Here is a 21345-nt window from a genome sequence, read left to right as displayed (position 1 = left end):
GTGGATGCGGGCGGGTCTGGCAGCGGCGAGCGTGAGGTGGGGAGGAGGTGTGGCGTGCAGCGTGTGTGGAGCCGTGAACAGGGCCAACCAATCGGAAGCCGATTAATCGATTATTGAAAAAGTTGACAACTTTTTCAATAATCGATTATAATCGATTATGTCGATTAGTTGTTGCAGCCCTAAAGGAGAACTATGAGGCGAGTGAAAATCACTCATCCTCATAGTTCGAGCCGACCTGTGACAACACAACTAATAGATCGGGAAGTGAGCGAACACATAACGTTGCTTGCTCACTTCTCAATCATCTCCCTGCAGAGAGCCGTGACTGTGACTCACGGCTCCCAGCAGGGATTCTCCCAATCCCCTGTCCGATTCTCGAGCGCTGAGTGGAGGAACAGACGGGGAGGGGGCAGGTACAGATGGCTCTGCTTCTAGATAGGCAGAGCCAGCTGTCACTCACACAGCTGGGTGGATCTCAACAGTAATGTCAGGATCCGTCCCGGCTGCGGCGTCTCAGTATGTCGTGAGCTGCAGCTCTCGATTTACTGAGCTTTGGGTTACGGGAGGACACTAGTATGTGTTCTCCTGTGACCCTTAAGAGAACTAGTAGGGGAAAACACTTACCCCATAGTTCTCTTTTAAATACACAGATAATATACAACCCCAATTCCAAAAAAGTTAGGACACTGTGCAAAATCTACATAAAAACAGAATGCAATGATTTACACAATCTCATAAACCCAGATTTTATTCTCACTAGAAATCACTTCAAATGTTTAAACTGAGAAAATGGACCATTCTAAGAAAAAAACATGGTCATATGGAAATTGACGGCAGCAACATATCTCAAAAAAGTTCAGACAGGGCCAACGGTGTAGCATCCCCTCTTCTTTTAACAACATTCTGTAAACATCTGGGAACTGAGACCAGTTGCTGGAGTTTTGGGAGAGGAATGTTTTCCAATTCTTGCCCGATATAGGATTCTGAGGCTGGGTTCACACCTGGGCGTTCCAAATAGGCTCGTTTTATGCTCGGTTTTTAAGCCCGTTTTTAGCGACGGTTCCGCCCCCCCCTGCGACGCGGATGCTCGCAAGGGGCGGAACCCGGAAGACGGCAGCGGCCGGAGGACACAGCGGGGATCGCGGACAAGGTAAGTCCTACGCTGTATTCCTGAGTGTGGCTCGGGGGTACCGATTTGTTAACCCCGAGCCACACTCGGGAATACCAATAGATACCCTGTTTCCCCAAAAATAAGACTTACCCAGAAAGTGAGACCTAGCACTATTTTTCAAGATTCCTGTAATATAAGACCTACCCTGAAAATAAGACCTAGTTTGGCGGTAGCATGTGAGGGGGGACTTGAGGGGTGACAGGGGACTCCCTCAGGCCAGCGCAGTGACAGGGAGCACTCCATTACCATACTTCACCAACTGCTGTCCCCCTGAAGGCACTGCTTAATGTAATGGTACTTTACTGTAATGTGTACCGGTAAATGGTACCGTACTTTACCGCGCTGTCCACTGTCTGATGTCCCCACTGCTGCACCGCTGGTACCCCTGTCCCTGATGGCAAAGGAAGCCGGCGCTGAAGAAAGCAAGGCTGCAGTGGTGGAGGGAGCAGAGCCGCATTAGCCGATACTTCCTCTATATCGTCGGTTACTGTGACAGGCAGAGTGATACCATATGCACTCCGCCTGTGAAAGTGAAAGAAAGGGATCAGCATTCAAAAAAAATAAGGCATCCCCTGAAAATAAGACCTAGTGTGTTTTTTTGGGGGCAAAAAAATATAATACAGTGTCTTATTTTCGGGGAAACACGGTATGCGCGGAAATACGCCCCAAAAGAAGCTCCTGTGCTAGTTCGGGGGCAGGGCGTTTTTCAGCGTGTCAAAACGCCCAGGTGTGAACCCAGCCTAACTGCTCAACAGTCCTGGGTCTTCATTGTCATATTTTTTTGTTTCAACATGCGCCATATTGCCATTGGGTTAAAGGTTTGAGCTGCAGCAGGCCAGTTAAGCACTCGGACTCTTCTACTATGCAAATTAACCTAATCTGTTGCAAAATGTCAAAATGTTCTTCCAGCTCTTCCTTGTTAGTACCACTTACTTTGCCAGCTTTTTGTTGTCCTGTCCCAACTTTTTTGAGACATGTTGCTGCCATTAAAAAATGACCTTATTTTTTTCTTAAAATCGTACATTTTCTCCGTTTAATTTTGGATTGTGAATAAAATCTGGGTTTATGAGATTTGCAAGACATCCCATTCTGTTTCATCTAGATTTTACAAAGTGTCCCAACGTTTTGGGAATTGGGGTTGTACATATGGGATCGGTTTTACCTACCAAAGCATGTGTCTACTGTGGTCACTCTGCTCTCCCCTTGTTAGAACTTGAGCACTACAGCACAACTGACTGGCTGGTTCTCCCTATGCTTACCTATGCTCTGCTGTGCAGGGTATTGCAAGAGGCTGTTAACCAGGTCAGGTTCAGGTATTTAAAAATATTTTTAAAAAGGTGTATTAATGAATACAGAGCTGTATAAACGTGTGCCTTTTATATCCTCCAGATCATCAGGTTTTATGGTAAACCACTGAACTACAAATCAGGTTAAATAAACTTTAAAAAAATAAACAAAGCACAGGTTTAGTTAGCCTAAATATGTTTAACATACATGAAGATAGAATTTAATTTTCATTTCCCTTGGCATTGATGGGGAAGATTATTTTATTACATTAGTTTTAAACAAAGAAAACCAGCCACTACTGTGTACAAGGTACATCAGGTTACATGTGAGGGTAGAGGCAGATGGGGGAATTTTTTATTCTTTTCTCAGTAGGGATGAACTGAAATTTCAGCCACCGAAACATTTAGTATGAAAATGGATGCTGGTCTGTGTCCCCTTCGATGCCCGCCGCTCTCCTCCGCTTGTGTCAGCAGAGAAAGCAGGAATCCGAGGGAACACAGAAAGGCACCCAGCAAGGAGAAGAAAGGCTTTCAGGAGGCTGAGCGTAGTAGTGCGGAGAAGAGACAACTCAATATACCGAGTGGAGCGTTGCGGGGGAAGTAAAGAGCTGTCAGCTGTAACAGGGGGCCGAGCTCTCCTCCCTCAACGCCCTGCCCAGCCTCCTGTGACAGGTGAGTCAGGAAGGAGAGCGGGGTACAAGCACTCAGTGATAAGGACTAATCACTGAGTGTTTGTAAATAACTCAGGATGTAGTACACTTACTGTCCCCAGTTATGAATAAACAGGAAGTGCTCTACATCACTTCCTGTTTATTCATGATTTTGGACATAACTCATACTATATCCACAGTTTATGAATGGACAGGTGCACAGGAGGCTTCCTGTTCATTCATAACAGGGGCTGCAGAAAGAGATTGAGGACTTTATGCCTTCAATCTTTTTCTATTTTAAAAAGGGAAATATTAGGGGTCTAGGGGTCTTTAGACCCCTAATATTTCCCCAGAGACCCCAACAGTAAAGTAAAAAAAAATAAAAATAATAAATTTAAAAAAAAGTTGGGAAAAACCCCCCATAATTTTTGACTTCGGTTTTAATTTCGGTTTAAAAATTCAGTGCATCCCTAGCTTTTAACCAAGTCATTTTTTAATCCATTTTGCTGACATGTGTCAGATTGACTAACCCAATTCTCACAAAGATAATATTGGTAGAGAAACTTCAGAAACTTCAGATCCATCCTTACAAGACAGAGCAAATAATAGCTCAAGCAGTTGATGTTCAGTTAAGGACCTTACCTTCAGAACTGGGTTGAGATACTTGTCTTGCCTGTGTCTGCAGATCTTATTTAGTACCAAGAATGCTAAAACTCTGACTGTTTCTTCTCCTGTACTCCAAAGAATAATGGTTTGCTGTGCAAAGGAAAAACACGTGATTACTACATCTTAAAATGAACCTAGACTCAAAAAGTAAAGATTTTATGGAAAATACAGAAAGTTAATATTACCTGAGCCCTTACAATTTATTTTCTCCTGATAAAAATCAGTACACTTCATGTGAAGTCATGACTGGGCCTAGGCAAAGTCTTTCTGTAGCCTTATAACTGCATATATCTGCAGTGGAGAACATCTTAGCAATATCCCACCTTCTCCTGCTTGTGATTGCTATCCTCACATGATCTGAATGGAGATTGATTTTGTGATGTCACTATTGTGCAGATCAATGCTCTACAGAGGACCCGGTGATGAGGAAGATGTACCTAAAAAAGGCATCAGGAAGTAAAGCCCTGCTTTTCTACCGAGATGGTCTCCCCCACACAGAGACACACAGCAAAACAAGCATTGCAAGTTTCCAATAGGGAAATATCTGCTGTAGGGAGTCTAAAGGCAATACTAGTGTCCAGTCCTTTCCCACTGCAAGGGAAAGAACTGGACACTAAGGGAAAGCTGCTGGCTTTCAAGAGTGACAAATATACGCCGAGATATCGAGTGGCCAGGGGGGATGATTCTGCTGTACAAGGACCACACTGGTGGTAACAAAAAACTGCTTCTGATATTATATCTTCATGTACATATCCAAAAGTAGTTAAGCAAGAAAATAATACTGCCCATTAATTCACAGTGCAACGAAGACGGTGTCTGAAAATTTACAGCCCTAGTTTTGCCAAATGACCCTCCTCACTGGACACATTTCTATCAGACAAGGTGCATGGCCACCAAGATGTGTAAAAGACCCTCATCTTTATAACTGTGAAACCCCAGCAACCAATCCCAGCACCCCAGAGGATATACACCCCAAATCTGGGATACCCATGGAGGTTGGGCAGACTACTGAGGTTAAACTTAGGGTAGTATATTGGCAAATATGACAGATGAGAGGTAATGTTCCCGAAGTGGAAACAGACCGAAAAAAAGGCTGTGAAGTGAACACAGCTACAATTTATATACTAAGATCAGTGAACAGTTTACTAAGGGAACAGTATCTACTCCAATTGTAATGTTTTAATGCTAAACTCCGGGCACATAAAAATCTTAAATATATTCCTTTATATCCACAGAGGATTTAAATCCACTTTGTGTGCACCAAATACCTTTGGAAACCCAGATATTACCATATAATAGTAGCTAGGGATGCACAGATACTTTTCGAGTACCAGTGCAGATACTTGGCATTTTCATGAGAACTAACAGGGTTGCAGCGGTTGCAGCTGGGACCTGGCTCTGGCACTCCACCACTGTCCTGAAATCATTAGTCTGTATTGTTTTAGAAAAACTGTCACATGACAACAAAAATGTATCAGTACTCGTACTTGTAAGTACTCGGCAAGCACCAGTACTCGCAAAACTGGTATCTGTGCATCCCTTTATTTATATTTATAAAAACAAAATCGTACATTAAAACAGAGATGTACAAATCCCAGGAGCTCCGTGTGCTCTGTACAAATGACAGCTGCCTCCTAACTTTTCTCTAGTCTAGTCTTGGAGCTCAAAAGTATCGGTACTCGTCCTTGTACCGTGAAAGCTGCTGGCTTTCAAGAGTGACAAATATACGCCGAGATATCGAGTGGCCAGGGGGGATGATTCTGCTGTACAAGGACCACACTGGTGGTAACAAAAAACTGCTTCTGATATTATATCTTCATGTACATATCCAAAAGTAGTTAAGCAAGAAAATAATACTGCCCATTAATTCACAGTGCAACGAAGACGGTGTCTGAAAATTTACAGCCCTAGTTTTGCCAAATGACCCTCCTCACTGGACACATTTCTATCAGACAAGGTGCATGGCCACCAAGATGTGTAAAAGACCCTCATCTTTATAACTGTGAAACCCCAGCAACCAATCCCAGCACCCCAGAGGATATACACCCCAAATCTGGGATACCCATGGAGGTTGGGCAGACTACTGAGGTTAAACTTAGGGTAGTATATTGGCAAATATGACAGATGAGAGGTAATGTTCCCGAAGTGGAAACAGACCGAAAAAAAGGCTGTGAAGTGAACACAGCTACAATTTATATACTAAGATCAGTGAACAGTTTACTAAGGGAACAGTATCTACTCCAATTGTAATGTTTTAATGCTAAACTCCGGGCACATAAAAATCTTAAATATATTCCTTTATATCCACAGAGGATTTAAATCCACTTTGTGTGCACCAAATACCTTTGGAAACCCAGATATTACCATATAATAGTAGCTAGGGATGCACAGATACTTTTCGAGTACCAGTGCAGATACTTGGCATTTTCATGAGAACTAACAGGGTTGCAGCGGTTGCAGCTGGGACCTGGCTCTGGCACTCCACCACTGTCCTGAAATCATTAGTCTGTATTGTTTTAGAAAAACTGTCACATGACAACAAAAATGTATCAGTACTCGTACTTGTAAGTACTCGGCAAGCACCAGTACTCGCAAAACTGGTATCTGTGCATCCCTTTATTTATATTTATAAAAACAAAATCGTACATTAAAACAGAGATGTACAAATCCCAGGAGCTCCGTGTGCTCTGTACAAATGACAGCTGCCTCCTAACTTTTCTCTAGTCTAGTCTTGGAGCTCAAAAGTATCGGTACTCGTCCTTGTACCGAGTACTGTACTTGGTATCTGTGCAACCCTAATAGTAGCCATGACAATCAATGTGCTGCACATAGCCTGCGCAGAGAGCAGAACCTGAAGAGAGCTACAGGAGGGGGCAGATACAAGACCTGTCACCTTACACCAGCAATGAGCAGCAGTGACCGGTCTTTATTACAGGAAACTCCTACATAGAGGAAGAGTTTCACACTGGATTACTGCAGCGATTTGGGGGAAACACACAGTGGACCCCAAACCTTTCGTGCCTCATTCAGAGCCCAGTACAAGTGAATGAAGAATGACAGTTGTGTACGCAGAAGTCTTTGCTTCTTGTAAGTTATTAGATACACTTTCAGTATTTAATATTTTTCTGTCACTTGCCAAAAGGTGACATCCATCTTCCATTGAACATAAACAAGATCTGTGAAATGTCTTTGTTTACTCAATTCACTGCCACACTGCTTGCAAAAGCACAAAGTATGACTCAAATTATTACATCCAATGTGAGACCGGCCAAGGCTGAACATGTGCTATTGCTGCAGTATGTACCTTTACTAAACCGTAAAGGAAAGCAGGAAATCTAACTTACCTTTAGTAGCTGACGGGTTTGTTTTGGAAAGCACAGGTAAAAATGTACAGTGTTGTTCACGTGCTGAAGAAGAGCTGCACCAACCGAGGCTTCTGTCAGACAGGTCAGGAGCTGACGAAAATGAAATAATGTAATTACAGTTATTCTTAAAGCAGAATGCCCTAACCTCAATTTGCTGCTGCAATACTATTAGGATAAAGAGCCGGCCAGGATGCAATCCAGTGCGCTCCGGGGCACCAAATCGGGCTGGAACACACTGTTTGTGGAGTAAACTAGCCCAGAGGGTTTATCAAAGTGCAGCGGTTTGCTTTTTCAGAGACTTCACAGAGCATTTTTTAACATGCTCGAATTCCGGACAAATGTCAATTTTTCAACCAATTTTTGTTGGAGTCAAGCCGACAATTGCAGGCAGTCACTGCTCAGGCATTTTAACAGTTGTGGGTGGCGGCTATCAGAATACAATAGCCTGGCAGGGGAGACTTCCCTTAAAATTGGAGCAGTTGCCCAATCGGCTTCTCTTCTCTCAAAACCAATCGGCTTCTCTCTTTATTCAGTTAAAAGAGAACTATGGGGTAAGTGGTTTTCCCCATAGTTCTCTTAAGGGTCAGGACATACTAGCGTCCTCCAGTGAACCAAAGCTCTGTATATCACGAGCTATAGCTCGCGGTATACTGAGACCGCCACAGCCGGGACGGATCCCGACATTACTGTTGAGATTTACCCAGCTGCGTGACTGAAAGCTGGCTCTGCGTGAACTAGCTGTACCCGCACCCTTCCCCGTCCGTTCCTCCACTCAGCGCTGGAAAGTCGGAGGGGAGAATCCCTGCAGGGAGCCGTGACTGACAGTCACCGCTCTCTGCAGGGAGATCAAGAAATGAGCAAGCGACGGTATGTGTTCGTTCACTTACGATCTATTGAGCCGAAGTGTGACAGTTTAATTGTGACACGTCGGCTCGAACTATGAGGCCGAATGATTTTCACCCACCTCATAGTTCTGAAAATGAAAGATAGAAGCCGATTGGCTGTAATGCACAGCTGCTCCAGAGTGTATGGGCACCTTTAGTCGATGGCTTAGCATATCAAAAGATCAAGGTTACCTGGATGACAGAGTTCAAATACATTTTAATATCCAAATTTAGCTTCTTCCAAAGAGCACAACTTGATGGATTTGATAACCTACAGAAATGAGACGTGGGTTAGTTGTGGATTAGCTGGTAGCACCTATTAATTTCGGAGGAAAGAAAAATATTTAAAGCAGAACTTCAGCCACAAATACAAATGCATATGTTTATAATTCCATATTTCAGACAGGCATTCAGCTTTAAATATAAAAGTCCATTAAAACATAAAATGACAAAACCGGCTTTTGCGGCAATATTCAGCTTCAATCGAGAGATTTCCCACACAGCACTACTTTACGCTTTTCTCCCACAAGATGTCCTCAATCTGATGGCCAGCATCATTAAACCCACTTCCTCTTAGCCCAGGTTCAGCTGGACTAGCCCCAGCCTGTCACTGGACACCGAAAGGAGAAACAGCACAGTGATGAGCTCATCGTTCCATGACTCTGCTTTCTCTTCATATCAGTATGCTTCTTGAAAGCACATGACATGAACTGATTGGCCTCTTCTACTACTGAACCTACAACAGGTCCAGAACCTACAACAGGCTGATAGCAGGTCAAATGTAGGTACATAAACTGCTTGCATTTTAAAAAATACATTTAATGATATATAAATGTTTAGAAAGCTGCAAAAGTTTGGCATTTATATCTGCCTAGAGTTCATGGAGTAATTCATCAGAGAGCATGCTTACAGATAGGAAGTCCCCTGCTTGTCCCCTGAGCACTGGACCGGATATTCTGTTTTAGGGTGGCTCTTCCCCTTGTAGGGCCCTATAGAACCACCCTTGTGTGTGCTAGTAAGCTGTGTGTCTGCTTGTGTGTCTGTACAATCACACAGAAACAAGGCAAACCACTACACTGCACCCTGCTTCTCCATCCTCCATTCTCTCTTCTTCCTCCGCCCTCCTGCAAGCAAGTAGATGGACAGCTGCTGGAGATTGCGCTGTCCCTTGTGATCTTGTACTGGACAGGAAGTTCAGGGAAGCAGAGCTGAGAGAGTTGAAGCCAGCTGTTCGGAAACATGATGACAGTAGGTGCTTTTGCAAAAATGTAAAGAAATACTCTGCTAGGCAATGTATATTTGTTTGATCTGGATTTATTATTAAAAAAATGTTTGAGAGTTAAGTACTACTTCAAAGCTGAACTTCAGCCAAATATAAAATACACAAAATGATTGCAGCTCTGCATTCACTACCAGTGAATACATTTTGGGACCAATTTTGACTTAGGACCGACCGGACCTCATCAGTCTGCTGACGTTTCTTTCAATGCCCAGTCAGAAGGCTGGGGTGGAAACCACTGTATTCTTGAATCAGTAATGGACACGGAGTGTGCTACACACATCCAAAAACGTCAAAGTATACCGGGAGTGAGTGTGGTGTGCCCTGACCTTCTGCCTCACCCTCTCCTTTTTCACACTTCCCAGCAATTCCCGGCTGTCAAAACGAGTTTGTGGAATTGCTGTGTTTTACAAACACCGATCAGCCATGAGACAGAGAGATACAAAGTGACACTGTGACTTTTGTATTTACTCTTTCATTCATGTGCAGATCAAAGGGATGATCTTCAATCTGGATATGTTATCAGTTAAAGCAACCTGACAGGGTAAAAAAAAAATTTGTAAAAAATAGTGTTTTTTCACGCATTTTACCTTGTGATCCTGCCAGTGATATGCTTCCTACCCTAAGGCAAGACTGTTAACTCATTGTACTGTTTATATGGAGGAATAGCACTGTCAAGCTAGGGTAGTTAGGACTACAAAACACTTACCACCTCTTCATAAAAAGGGAGAGGTGTTCTGTAGTTCAGAGAACTGGGAACAATGCTAACTAGTAACAGTTCTAGCCCACTAGATTTCTGGCAGTATTTAACAGGTATTTTTTCACGTATCAAACAGGTGTGAGAAAACACTTTCCATGCCTAAAATGTGGAATATAAAACGGGTGCAAAAATTGAAAAAAGGGCCTCAGTCATGAAGGGGTTAATAAACCAAAAGGGAGCCAGTAACAGTAGTTCATTGTTAGACCTTCTACCTTAATATAAACCCTCGATACCTTCCACCAAGTCAACTGCAACTTACTTTGTTCCCTTAGCAGGCTTCACATCAAGCTTCTTCTCAAGATGAACAAAGAGGTCCCTGATACAGAATGTCACCAGTGCATTGAAGACTATAAACAAAAAAAACTACATGTGAATACCTCTTCTCAGTAAATAGAACTTTCACATACAGATGATTGAACACTTAGAACTTATAAGGAACCAAGCTTCTCCAACATGATGGACTATCTTACCCTCAGTGTCCGTTACTTTAAATTTGCTGGGACTGTCACCCTCTTCTCCTTGTGTTGTTGACACTGCAGCTTTGAAAGCTTGAGCAATCTCATGAAAGAGCCGTGGCCTTAGGTCAGTCTAGAAAAACACAGAAAATCATTATAAGGAGGTGTTATAAATGAATGTTAAATCATTTTCTTGTTGCTATAAAGAATGTATAAAAAAATAAGTTATAAACAAAAAGTGTTCGAATTAAAAGGCAAAAAAAAAAGAAAAAATTGAGATTCTCTCAGTGCAGGAGTGTCTGGTTTTGGCAGGAATGGCCCCAGCAGCCACATAGGTAATAGTGATTTTATTTATGGTTACATGTTAAACTTTGAATTATGGTGTACAAAATTATATAATATACACTGAGTGGCCAGATTATTATGACCACCCCATCAGTACTTCGTTGGGCCACCTTTTGACTTCAATATTGCGTCGATTCTTCTTGGCATTGACTCCACGAGATGTTGAAATGTGATGCGAGGAATCTGACACCATGCCTGATGAATAGCACTGTCCAGTTCTGTGAGATTTGATGGTTGTGGAACCAGCTGCCTGATGGCTCTCAACTTCGTCTCACAAATGCTGCAATTGGATTGAGAACAACAGCTGCTCTTGAACATGTAACAAATTTTATATATATATATATATACACATACACACATTTAGGGCATATTTGCAAGTATAGTAAAAGACGTTGAGCTCAGCTCTGCCCGTGTTCTCCTCTGCTAGACTACAGAATGCCGCCCCCATCCCCTTCCTTATATTATTGAGATAAGGAAAAGGGGAGGAGTTTTACTGTTCAGAAGAAGAGAACTGGACATGGCTGACAACGCTTGTGATTTTGGTGCAGTAGAGGCAGAGTTGTCAGCGGGATGTTAAAAGCACACTGTACACTATTTCTGGCAGATTAACAGGGATTTTTTTTTGTACTTCATTATAAAAAGGGATACATTTGTAACATTGGGAAACAGGCATGTATTGCATAGATATATTGAATTGTTTTATAATTATTTTATGGCCAGGCATACATTTTAGGAATTAGGTGAATGTTAGGGATATTTGGGGAACTAGTTACATATTTATTAAATTGGTAAATGAACTTATAAGCATTTGATAAAAATACCTGGATTTGTATTTCTGTTAGTATGTGGTAACCCCCCTGCATAGCAGAACTGGGAGAGGAAAGGTCAGCAGTGCCAGCCAACCAGGTTCTATAGCACTGCATGCTGCTGTCAATCTAAAAGGTGCCCATACACCTTACGATTATCGGACAAAACTTTTCGACCAATGATCGAACCGACGTACGATTTTCGTACGACGGCCCCATCCTGCCCCAATTATCGAAAGGTTCAATCAGCGGTAGTTAAAAAAAAAACACCTGGATGCGCAGTGTTAATCGTACGACTTTTGACGGACGGAAAAGCCACCAACCATGCGAACATCGTACGATCGGCCACAGTTTTCAAACATGCTTGACCGTCAAAAATCGTACGATTCTACAGTACTATCGGTCGGGCACTCTATTCACACGTTACGATTGTCGTACGAAAAGTCGATCGCATACGATTATCGTACGATAATCGTAAGGTGTATGGGCACCTTAACACTGAAGGACTTGACAACAGGAAAAGAGCAAAATGATGAACTCATCAGTGTTGTTATACTCCATCATTGTCCAACAAAAGGGGAGATGGTGCAAAGAGCCAGCTAAGCCTTGCTGCATAGCAAAGTTTTGTCAGTCTACCATAGTAAACATGCGTATGGGAAGCGCTAACACAGCAATTATTTAGCTGCTTCTCTGGAATTCAAGTTCAATTGTAACGAGTAGATTGCGGCAGAGATATTAGAACAGGGGCGCCCTCAATTTTTCGTTTGGAGATCTACTTTTCAAATGACAAGCTCAATGAGATCTACCAACGAAAAAACACCTGCATTCCGGGGAGCGAACATGGCGGTGCACTGAAGTCAATGGCACCGCAGCCATGCCCCTCACCCGCAGTGCGATCGCCCGCACCTGGAACGCAGGCACACTAGTGCCTGCGTTCTGGTCCAGTGCAATCTGCAAAAATGCTGCAAGCATTATTTTTGCTGATTGCACTGGCCCGGAATGCAGGCAGGCGATCGCACTGTGGGCGGGGGGCATGACTGCGGTGCCATTGACTTCAATACAACCCCACGCCCCCTCCTGCCACTGAACGCAGGGAGTTGGCAGGCTTGCATTCCAGTGCGTTCTAGAGGCGCCGGCGTCCTGTCCTCCCGCGGTGCTCGTGCGGCCGACGTTGCAGGCCGAGCGTCTCTCTCTCTCTCACCGCTCGGCGTGCTGCTCTAATAGCGGCTCCGCCCCCCGCAAGGCTTCGTTCATTTCTCGGATCCCGGCTGCACACAGATGGGGGAGGGCAGCTGGGATCCAGAGAAGCCCCACGGCAGGAGGACAGGACATCACAATCTACCAGGATTGCTTTGCTATCGACTGGTAGATCGCGATCGACCTAATGGGCACCCCTGCATTAGAACTATACACATGACATTAAACATTCAAATACACACCTTAGCTTGCGACTTCCACTTGAACACCATTTTCATGGTAACGATAATCTGCTCTAGTTTTTTCCTTTTCTTTGTTTTTTCCTCTGTATCACTTGCCTCTTCTTCATCATCATTCACTTCCTATGTTACAAGGAATGATTTAGATACAATTCAAGAATCAATATTTAGATACAGTGCAGTATGTTTATACAGTACGTGCTTATGAAATAGTCAAGTGAGAAAAATAAGGCATTGAGAACATGTACAAGTTTATATGTAGGGAAACTCCATTTCCTTAAAGAGACCCCCCCAACATTCCAGGCAAGGCAATATGAATTTGTGTTGCTGTATGCCACTTCCAGAGGCACCAGTAAAAGGTGTAAGGCAGGTGACAGCCAGTGGTCAACTTGCCTGCAAAACGCTACAATACCATCATAATGATGGTCATTCTGCTACACCACAAAGGTTGGCGGCCTTACAGGATATTAGAAGGCTGTCTAATAACACACCACCCTCTGCTAGCGTGCAGCTGTAATGGCACTCTTCCCTGCTAGCATTCAATTCCCACTGCACAATGCCAACATAAACCACACAGAGCTCCAGAGGTGAATGGCTGAATGACCAGGATATTGTTGTAGAGGAAACTTTGGATATACAATAAAACACAGAGGATTTAGCAAAAGGCATTAAACCTAAACGTAATCCTCCTAATGGGGGAACTACTTGTGTTACTTCATTGAGAACAAAATCACAAAGAAGGGATCACGGTATCAGACAACTAATTGTGGCATTTAAATGAAATTTCGGATTATAACACTTGTTGGGTTTTCCACTCTCCGGGGCTTAATTAGAGAAGTTCCCCCTCCACTTATTGTCATTGTGACGACAGTTTTACCAGACCGGAAGAGAGGGACAATGTGCAACAGCAACACAGAAAGAAATCAAAATACTGCAATAGTATTAGTGGAATAGTGAGGAAGGGGTTGGAACCCCGGTCAGCTTTTGATTGCGGTCTGCCTCTCATATGAAGATTTTCGATGGGCTCAAGGACACAGCTGTGTAAAGATCAGGAAACTTGTGCTGTGATCAGATCTGTATCATCAAAATATAGCAACACAAGGTATCACAACGCATGGCAATGAGTCACAAAGCTTTGCCAGGCGCTGTCACAGTTAATTTAATGTTTAGGTTTTTGTTTTTTTTACACATTTTTTATTTTTTTTTTAAATCATTTTATTTTGTTTTACATCTGCTATAAGCTGATGGTCGCTAAATCGACCATGAGCTTATAGCAGAACTGTAAATGCCACCGACGTAAGGCCTACTGAGCTGGCCAGCCGGGAACACTTTTGTTCCGCCGTATGCCTTACGTCGGTGGCAGCGGAAGGGTTAATACTATTTTAGGCTGTGTTACACCTTAGCCCTGTGTAAAGCTGTCTCTGCCCTCATCTCAGAGGTCTCCCATCAAATCCTAGTGACACCCTGTTACTGGGGCAGAAGTGACTGTGTGGCACCCCAATAACAAAAAAAGCACTAAAACTGGACACATATTCTTACCTTTCCCCCACTCTATAAAAATAAATAAAAAGTATTGGCTGGATTTGGGATTCAAGCAAACCAGATGCCAAAAAAATAAACAAAAAAAAAATAGTCATAAAACGGCCCCCAAAGTAGCACTGGGGAGTTGCCAGCATTGGGGACTGTACATTCTATCGCTTTTATCTGGACACACAGAACGAAACTACATCAGGCTGTTATCGAGCACATAATCTCCTACCTCTAAGTGATCCGGAAGCTGGTGAGCACCACTTTCTTCATCTGAGCTATCAGAGTCATTGAAGTTGAGGAGAGTTTGGTCATTTTCCTTTAAAAACTTGTAAAACTCGGGATCTTTATCTTGAAGACGGGACAGCTGGTTCTTATGCTCGGACGCTTTGCCTTTATTCTTCACCTTCCTTCAGTGGAAAAGGTTTACAATGAACTATGGTTTTGTACAGACATGCATTTTACTTTTAATCTGACTGGATGCATCAAGATTTGTTTTAAAGTACTCTTTTTGACCTGGTGATGAACTGACTGAAAAAAGGGCAAAACCTAAAATTCTGAGTTGTCCCAGAACAAGAAATGTTCCAATGGGGACAGCTGTTCTGTCTGAGGGGGGGGGGGGGGGGGGGGCAATTTCCCCTCACTTCCTGTGCAATATTTCCTGTTAAGGGATGGTAACCGAAGGGACATTTCTTGAATGTGACAAAGATGACAAAAACCTGACTAGTTTAATCCTTCCCTACTCTATCCAAAAAGGAATTTAAAAAAGTTTTGGCCTTATACATACTTAAAAAAATAAAAATATGACAGTTAATAAAGTACGCAATTCTACCAATTTATAACACATAGAATGTGTAAGAAAATAACATTGCTACCCAAAGTGTCAAGATTAATAGTCAGATTAAAATCTGAATGGCGACTATGGGTAAGAACTAGAGTTTTGTACTACTTTCTGTTCTATAGGTTTTATAACTAGCGTCTCCCCCCTATGATACCAAAGAAACAAGTAAAGTCATCACACACTACATAAGTACTGCTTTTTCGAACTAAATACCTTCTCCCAAAAAGACCTGAAAATCATTTTGAGGAAAAAAAAATATAACAAGTGAACCAGAAATATATACGGCATATACAGTTTATTACTATTACTTTTTATTGGACTTTTTTTTTTATTCCAAAGAGCATTATATGCAACCCTAGGCTTAAAGCCACAGCTGGTGAGTGTCTCAACATTTCTAACTATAAAGCCAGCAAGCCCTGAAGAGCTTTAACTGCTTTTACTAAGGGCTCACATATCAGAATAAGGTATGCGTTGGCGATATAATTGTGCAGAAGATGCCATCACTCCAAAAAAAAAAAAATAAGTAGCCAGCTTGAGATGCTATGTCCTCATTTACACAGGCAGGCACCCTCCTGGGAAGGACATGTGCAGCCTGTACATCTCTATGACAAGACACGTCTGCACTCCAACGTGAACCAGCACATCTGTGCAGGTCCACGTGCACGCACTTGGACCTGCACGGATACGCAGGTTTAGGTCGGCATGCAGCTGAGCGCAGCCACATCCTGTCACGTGGTTGTACAACAGCTGGATGCAATTACAGGCTGAACCTATCCCTCCCGGGAGCAGGTCTCTGCATGGATGTGCACACCTGTGTGACTGAGGCCCAAAAAGCATGCCATCACCACAGCCTCTGTCTCCACAGCCTCCATCATGACAGGACCCAAACTCCAGAGGAATGTTACCAAAGGAAGGCACCCACACACAGCATGCCATAAACACATGAATCAATGTCAGGAAAGGTGATGAGAAGTGTTTGGTGGTGCTAGGGGTTATGGCAAATGCCTAACATATTTTTTCATAGCCCCATTTATCAGCTTAGTTGACCACCACTGTTATATCCAGCCAAGAAACAAGGGATATCTTCAGGGATTAGATTAATTTAAACAAACCTGTGCTTCGCCCATTTGGGCTGTTGGTGCTAACAACTAACGGACCATGTCAGGACACACGAGCAGTCAGTGATGGAAAAGGCCAAACCCAGAGGTAAGTCTGTCATATTGTGGAAATGTATTATGCATACTTGCACATTATGGCAAGAGCTGGTGAAATACCCCCCCCGGGCACACTACAGTTACAGGATTTGGTTGTTAACCACAAAACCCTCAATTTGGCATAACAGACATGTGACATTAGAAATGTGAGGGAACAGTAATAGAAAATCTTACTTCGCTCTGGTTTCAGCTGTTGGTGCTTTCTTCGTTTTCACCTTCACTTTTTTGGTCTTGACTTTCTCTTCTAATACTTCATTATTTGTTTCCTCTGTAGAGTCGCCTTCAGAATCCAGACCCGTGGTCAAGAATTCATCTAGGTTTAGTTGAGCAAGTTTTCTGAAGTAGAAAGCAAAATCACATTAAGAAAGGAACAAAAAAAAGGAAGAAATACAAAACAGATACTAGAAATGTATAATTTTTTACAGTTCTAATTAGCCAACATGAACACAAAGCTGTAATCATTTCACTTCCAGTTCAGCTGCCATGATTGGTGATTCTGCTGCGATTGTGAAAAAAATCGCCTCCTCTGTAAGCAAAATAGACTTCAAAGTAATGTCATATTTTACCTGTTGATAAATGGCCCACCCCCTGGATATTTAAAGTACGAAAACTGCCTTAAAGTGACATTAAAGTCTAATTTATTTTCCCCTCTCACCCATGTTAATGTCAGCACTTACCTTAAATGATGTCTCTAAGCTCTCGTTCACACCTGAACGTTTTGTAGCGCTTTCTACGCTCGACGAACGCTCTACAAAACGCTCAAAAATATAAATCCCATTGTATTCAATGGTCTTGTTCCCACCTTGGCGTATTTCCGCCCGTCCCTAACGCGCTACAAAACGGCCCACGCCTGAAAAGGTGCAGGTACTACTTTGGGCCGTTTTGTTGCGCGTTTCCATTGGGATACAGCTAAGTAGCCTTCAGGAAACGCAACTTTTTTTTACCGCAAATCGCGGTAAAAAAAACACGCGACAGACGCGCATATGCAATACGCCTAGGTGTGAACGAGACCTTAATCCGATCTTTCCTGATGTTTTCATCTGTCCCTCCAGCGGTGCGGCGGCTCTCCGATCCAGCGCTGACTCCTCTGTCCCTGCAGGCACCGATCCAGCGCTGTCTGCATGAGGGTGCACGCGTCCATAGACTTACCTTACCCAGACTTACCGTCTCTGCTCGTCTCCCGGCCGAAAATCCGAACTGCGCATGCGTCCGCCCCAAGATGCTTTGCGGCCGCTCGATCAGTGTCAGATTCTCGGGCGGGAGCGCGCAGCGATAACACGGTAAGTCCAAACCGCTGTTAAAGCAGTTTTTCTTTTTTTTACTTTTTGCCTATATCTACTGCTTGCTAGCAGTATTCCAAGCCTGATCAGATGCCCAATGTTAGTCAATGGGCAGCCGTGAGTAAACGGAGGTGTCCATTCACCCCCACTGACACCAACCATGGGGCACCATTCCTCCCACTGACACCAACCACGGGCACCACTCCTCCCACTGACACCAACCACGGGCACCACTCCTCCCTCTGACACCAACCACGGGCACTACTCCTCCCACTGACACCAACCACGGGCACTACTCCTCCCACTGACACCAACCACGGGCACTACTCCTCCCACTGACACCGACCATGGGCACTACTCCTCCCACTGACACCAAAGGTGGGGCACAGTGAAGTGAATGATGCCAGTGAAGAGGCCAATTCTTTCCACTGATGAGATAAGATAGAGCACTATTTCTTCCACTGTCAACAACAATGGGGTTCTATTTCTTTTTTACTTCTGCTTACTTCTACTTGATCACGCCCATGTAATTTTCTATTCACACAATCTACCCCCAAACTCTGGAGAGTAAACTGGCCCTTTGTTTAGAAAGAGTGGGGATCTGTGCAGTAATCCAGTGTGAAACGTTTCCTCTGTGGAGGAGATCCAGTCTCTGCTGCTCTCTCTCCTTGTGCAGTGTGAATGGCCATGTATCCGCCCCCCTCCTGTAGTTTTCTGCAGGCAGCTTGTAGTGTCTGGGGTCTGCTTGGTCCCTCCCACAGCCCTGCTCTCATCATAACTTATGGGCAGCACAGTGATGATGTCATTGTTACTTTTATATGGGAATAACTGAGCTCACAAAGGTGTTTGGTGCACACAAGGTAGATTTATATCCTTTGTGGCAACTGAGCAATATATTTAAATGAAAATCTTTGTGCCCCGGACTGCAGCTTTAATAATAAAAATGAATGAACCCTTTAGAACACTTAAGCGTCTCATAACGTGTACCCTGAAGCACAACAAACATTCAACATGAAGAATCCCATTATTTTTAATGGTGCCCATTCACCCAAACGTTTTGTCACCTGTCTCTTGATGCTCGAAAAAGTACACAACACAAGCATATTTTTTGGGGGCAGAACTGAACCTTTTTGGCCCCAGGGACCTAATTGAGAGCACCTTGAGGACGTGACTTTGCACCCGACAACCACCCCGTCCTCCTAGTACCCAGCTTTCCATCGGCTAAAACCCTTCAAAGCCTGAAAAACGTGCAACAGTACACGTCAAGATTGACTGGAAACGCTTGTGTGAACGGAGGCTCAGCCCACATTCACACCTGCGCATTCCGTGAACGCGCGCCGAACCGCGTGCTCCGACAGAAACCCTGCAAAAGGAGATGGCGCTTTTGTTGCCATTCATTTTGAATGCCACCCTAAATGCGGCCAGGAAAACGCAGTTTTCCTCCACGTTTGCACGCATTAGGACACACACAAACGCAAAGCGTATGTCAAAGTTTGCTACATGAGCTTCTTTTTTACCTCGTTTGCTGCACGTTCAGGACCCCACTGAGCTCAATGGGGACACACAGCAAACGCAGAGCATGGTGTGAATGTGGCCTTAAAGTGAAGCAAATGCCTGCTCTTTACCCCTAACAAGGCCTAAAAATGTGCAAAGTTCTATATTCCAGGGACCATATCAGTTTTATATCGCCTGTCCCTGGAGCACAGCTATCTAACACCGCCCTATAGTGCACAATTATACCGGAGCGCGGTACCAAGTCTTCTCCTCTTATCCCTGTCTGTAAAATGACACGCTGCTCCACCTAATACTCCACAAACACCCCTCAAATCCCCCTTCATGCCCGGTTCTCACCTCTTCCCGGAGGTCGCCATGCTGTCCACATACACCAACGTGCTCTGCTATTCCGGCTACCCCACAATGCACCGCGGCGCCCAGTCCGCTGCTTGTTTCTAGGGTTCGGGTTGCTGCGCGGGCGGGCGAGATCCGAACACCGTGCTACGAGAGCAAATACTAACTTAGTACTGCAATTCTAAATACTTTTCTGCTCTTAATTTATAAAGAACAGCAAAAAATACAAATTGAGCGAAAGTAAGCTAAAATAATTCTTATTCCCGCACGTGTAAAATATGATGCGGTCGGGCGCACAACACTGAGCCGGTGTTTATGTTGTGTCTGCTGGGTGGAAGGATTGTGATGTTGTATCATCATCTACTCCCAGTGTGTGATGAGAGCTGTGCACATCCTGTACAACTCCCTACACACAGTGCAGGATGACACGATGTGGCTCTGTACTACACAACGTTTACACTCAGCACATTGCTGCTGTGTGATCTCCCATCTGTGCTGGTTTGTAGAGCAACCTTATACTTTCTGATTATGAATCACATGATTTTGTTGTGAATGGGGCTGTTGCTGTGTATATAATGTGCTGCTTCCTCTGATTGCTTTCAGGCACTTTGGCTGCACTTGCAGAGCTGTGATCATGGAGTGGCACACACAGACCTCCTCCTGCGCGGTGGCTGCCAAGTGTCCTTAATATAGTTGCTGAGTTGTGATACATGGACTGGGGATCATGCTATATACAGACCGAAGACCTTCTCTGCGTAAAGTCATTCAGAATCGCCTTCATGAACCTGCTGTGGTGGCCCAGTGCTGAGAGGGTGAGTACCGATGATGGATTGTAGTTTATTTTCTTCTACAGGTGGTGACGGATAATTTGTAATATCGCTTTATTTCCCTGTGTGCACTTTTAATAAACCCCCCCCAAAGGTGACGTTTTAATTTATAAGTAGAGTATGGGGTTTAAGTCTTGGTTATTCCTACATTGAGATCTCCCTGCCTGAACCAATAACACAAGGTAAACAAAAAAACTTACCCTTGCAGTCAGGTGATCCCTGCACTGCAAGGATTAAGTGCTTGCTTTGTCTAAGGGGCTCAGATAAAGCAGATATATTCCCCTGATCCTCGATCCTAGCTGCTAGACCAGTCCACGCAGCTTCTTCGCCCCCGGGCGGTCTAAGGACTACTGACATCATCAAGTCTTGCAATTATACACCTTGCAATTATTGTATGATAATCGCTGGAAATCCCGTGATCGTACGATAATCGCAAGGTGTATGGAAGGCGTGCGACCGTTTTTACTGTACAGTCGCACGTCTTTTTTCGAACCAGCATGCTAGAAAACCCGCGCACACTGCCCATTCAGCATTGCGGTCATCGGAAAACCCACCCCTCAGCGGGGCGGGCTTTCGATGATCGCAAGTACAATCTGCCTGTCTATGATGGGCAGATCGTACGAGCTTTAAAAGGAGAACTATGGGGTTAAGGCTTTTCCCCATAGTTCTCCTTAGGGTAACGGGAGGACACAAACTAGCGTCCTC

At 43.9% G+C, this 21345-nt stretch overlaps 1 protein-coding gene across 1 annotated transcript in view; it reads right to left on the bottom strand.

The window, feature by feature from the left end:
* The window catches only part of NOC2L (NOC2 like nucleolar associated transcriptional repressor), a 97443-nt gene extending 77560 nt beyond the window's left edge, over window positions 1-19883 (bottom strand). The window contains exons 1-9 of the mRNA XM_018557516.1: window positions 19817-19883; window positions 16860-17021; window positions 14863-15040; window positions 13107-13226; window positions 10532-10649; window positions 10321-10408; window positions 8215-8293; window positions 7118-7228; window positions 3750-3863 (exon numbers count right to left, since the gene is read on the bottom strand). Coding sequence (XP_018413018.1) covers window positions 3750-3863; window positions 7118-7228; window positions 8215-8293; window positions 10321-10408; window positions 10532-10649; window positions 13107-13226; window positions 14863-15040; window positions 16860-17021; window positions 19817-19836 — 990 coding nt within the window. The 5' untranslated portion in view covers window positions 19837-19883. The remainder of the gene's footprint in view (window positions 1-3749; window positions 3864-7117; window positions 7229-8214; window positions 8294-10320; window positions 10409-10531; window positions 10650-13106; window positions 13227-14862; window positions 15041-16859; window positions 17022-19816) is intronic.
* Between the last annotated feature and the right edge of the window lie 1462 nt (window positions 19884-21345).

This window comes from Nanorana parkeri, unplaced genomic scaffold (genome assembly GCF_000935625.1).
Source record: "Nanorana parkeri isolate BGI_ZX_2015 unplaced genomic scaffold, ASM93562v1 scaffold287, whole genome shotgun sequence".
In the NCBI taxonomy this organism is placed as follows: Eukaryota; Metazoa; Chordata; class Amphibia; order Anura; family Dicroglossidae; genus Nanorana; species Nanorana parkeri.
Note: the sequence above shows the minus strand (reverse complement) of the source record. Positions and strands in the feature narration are given on the sequence as shown.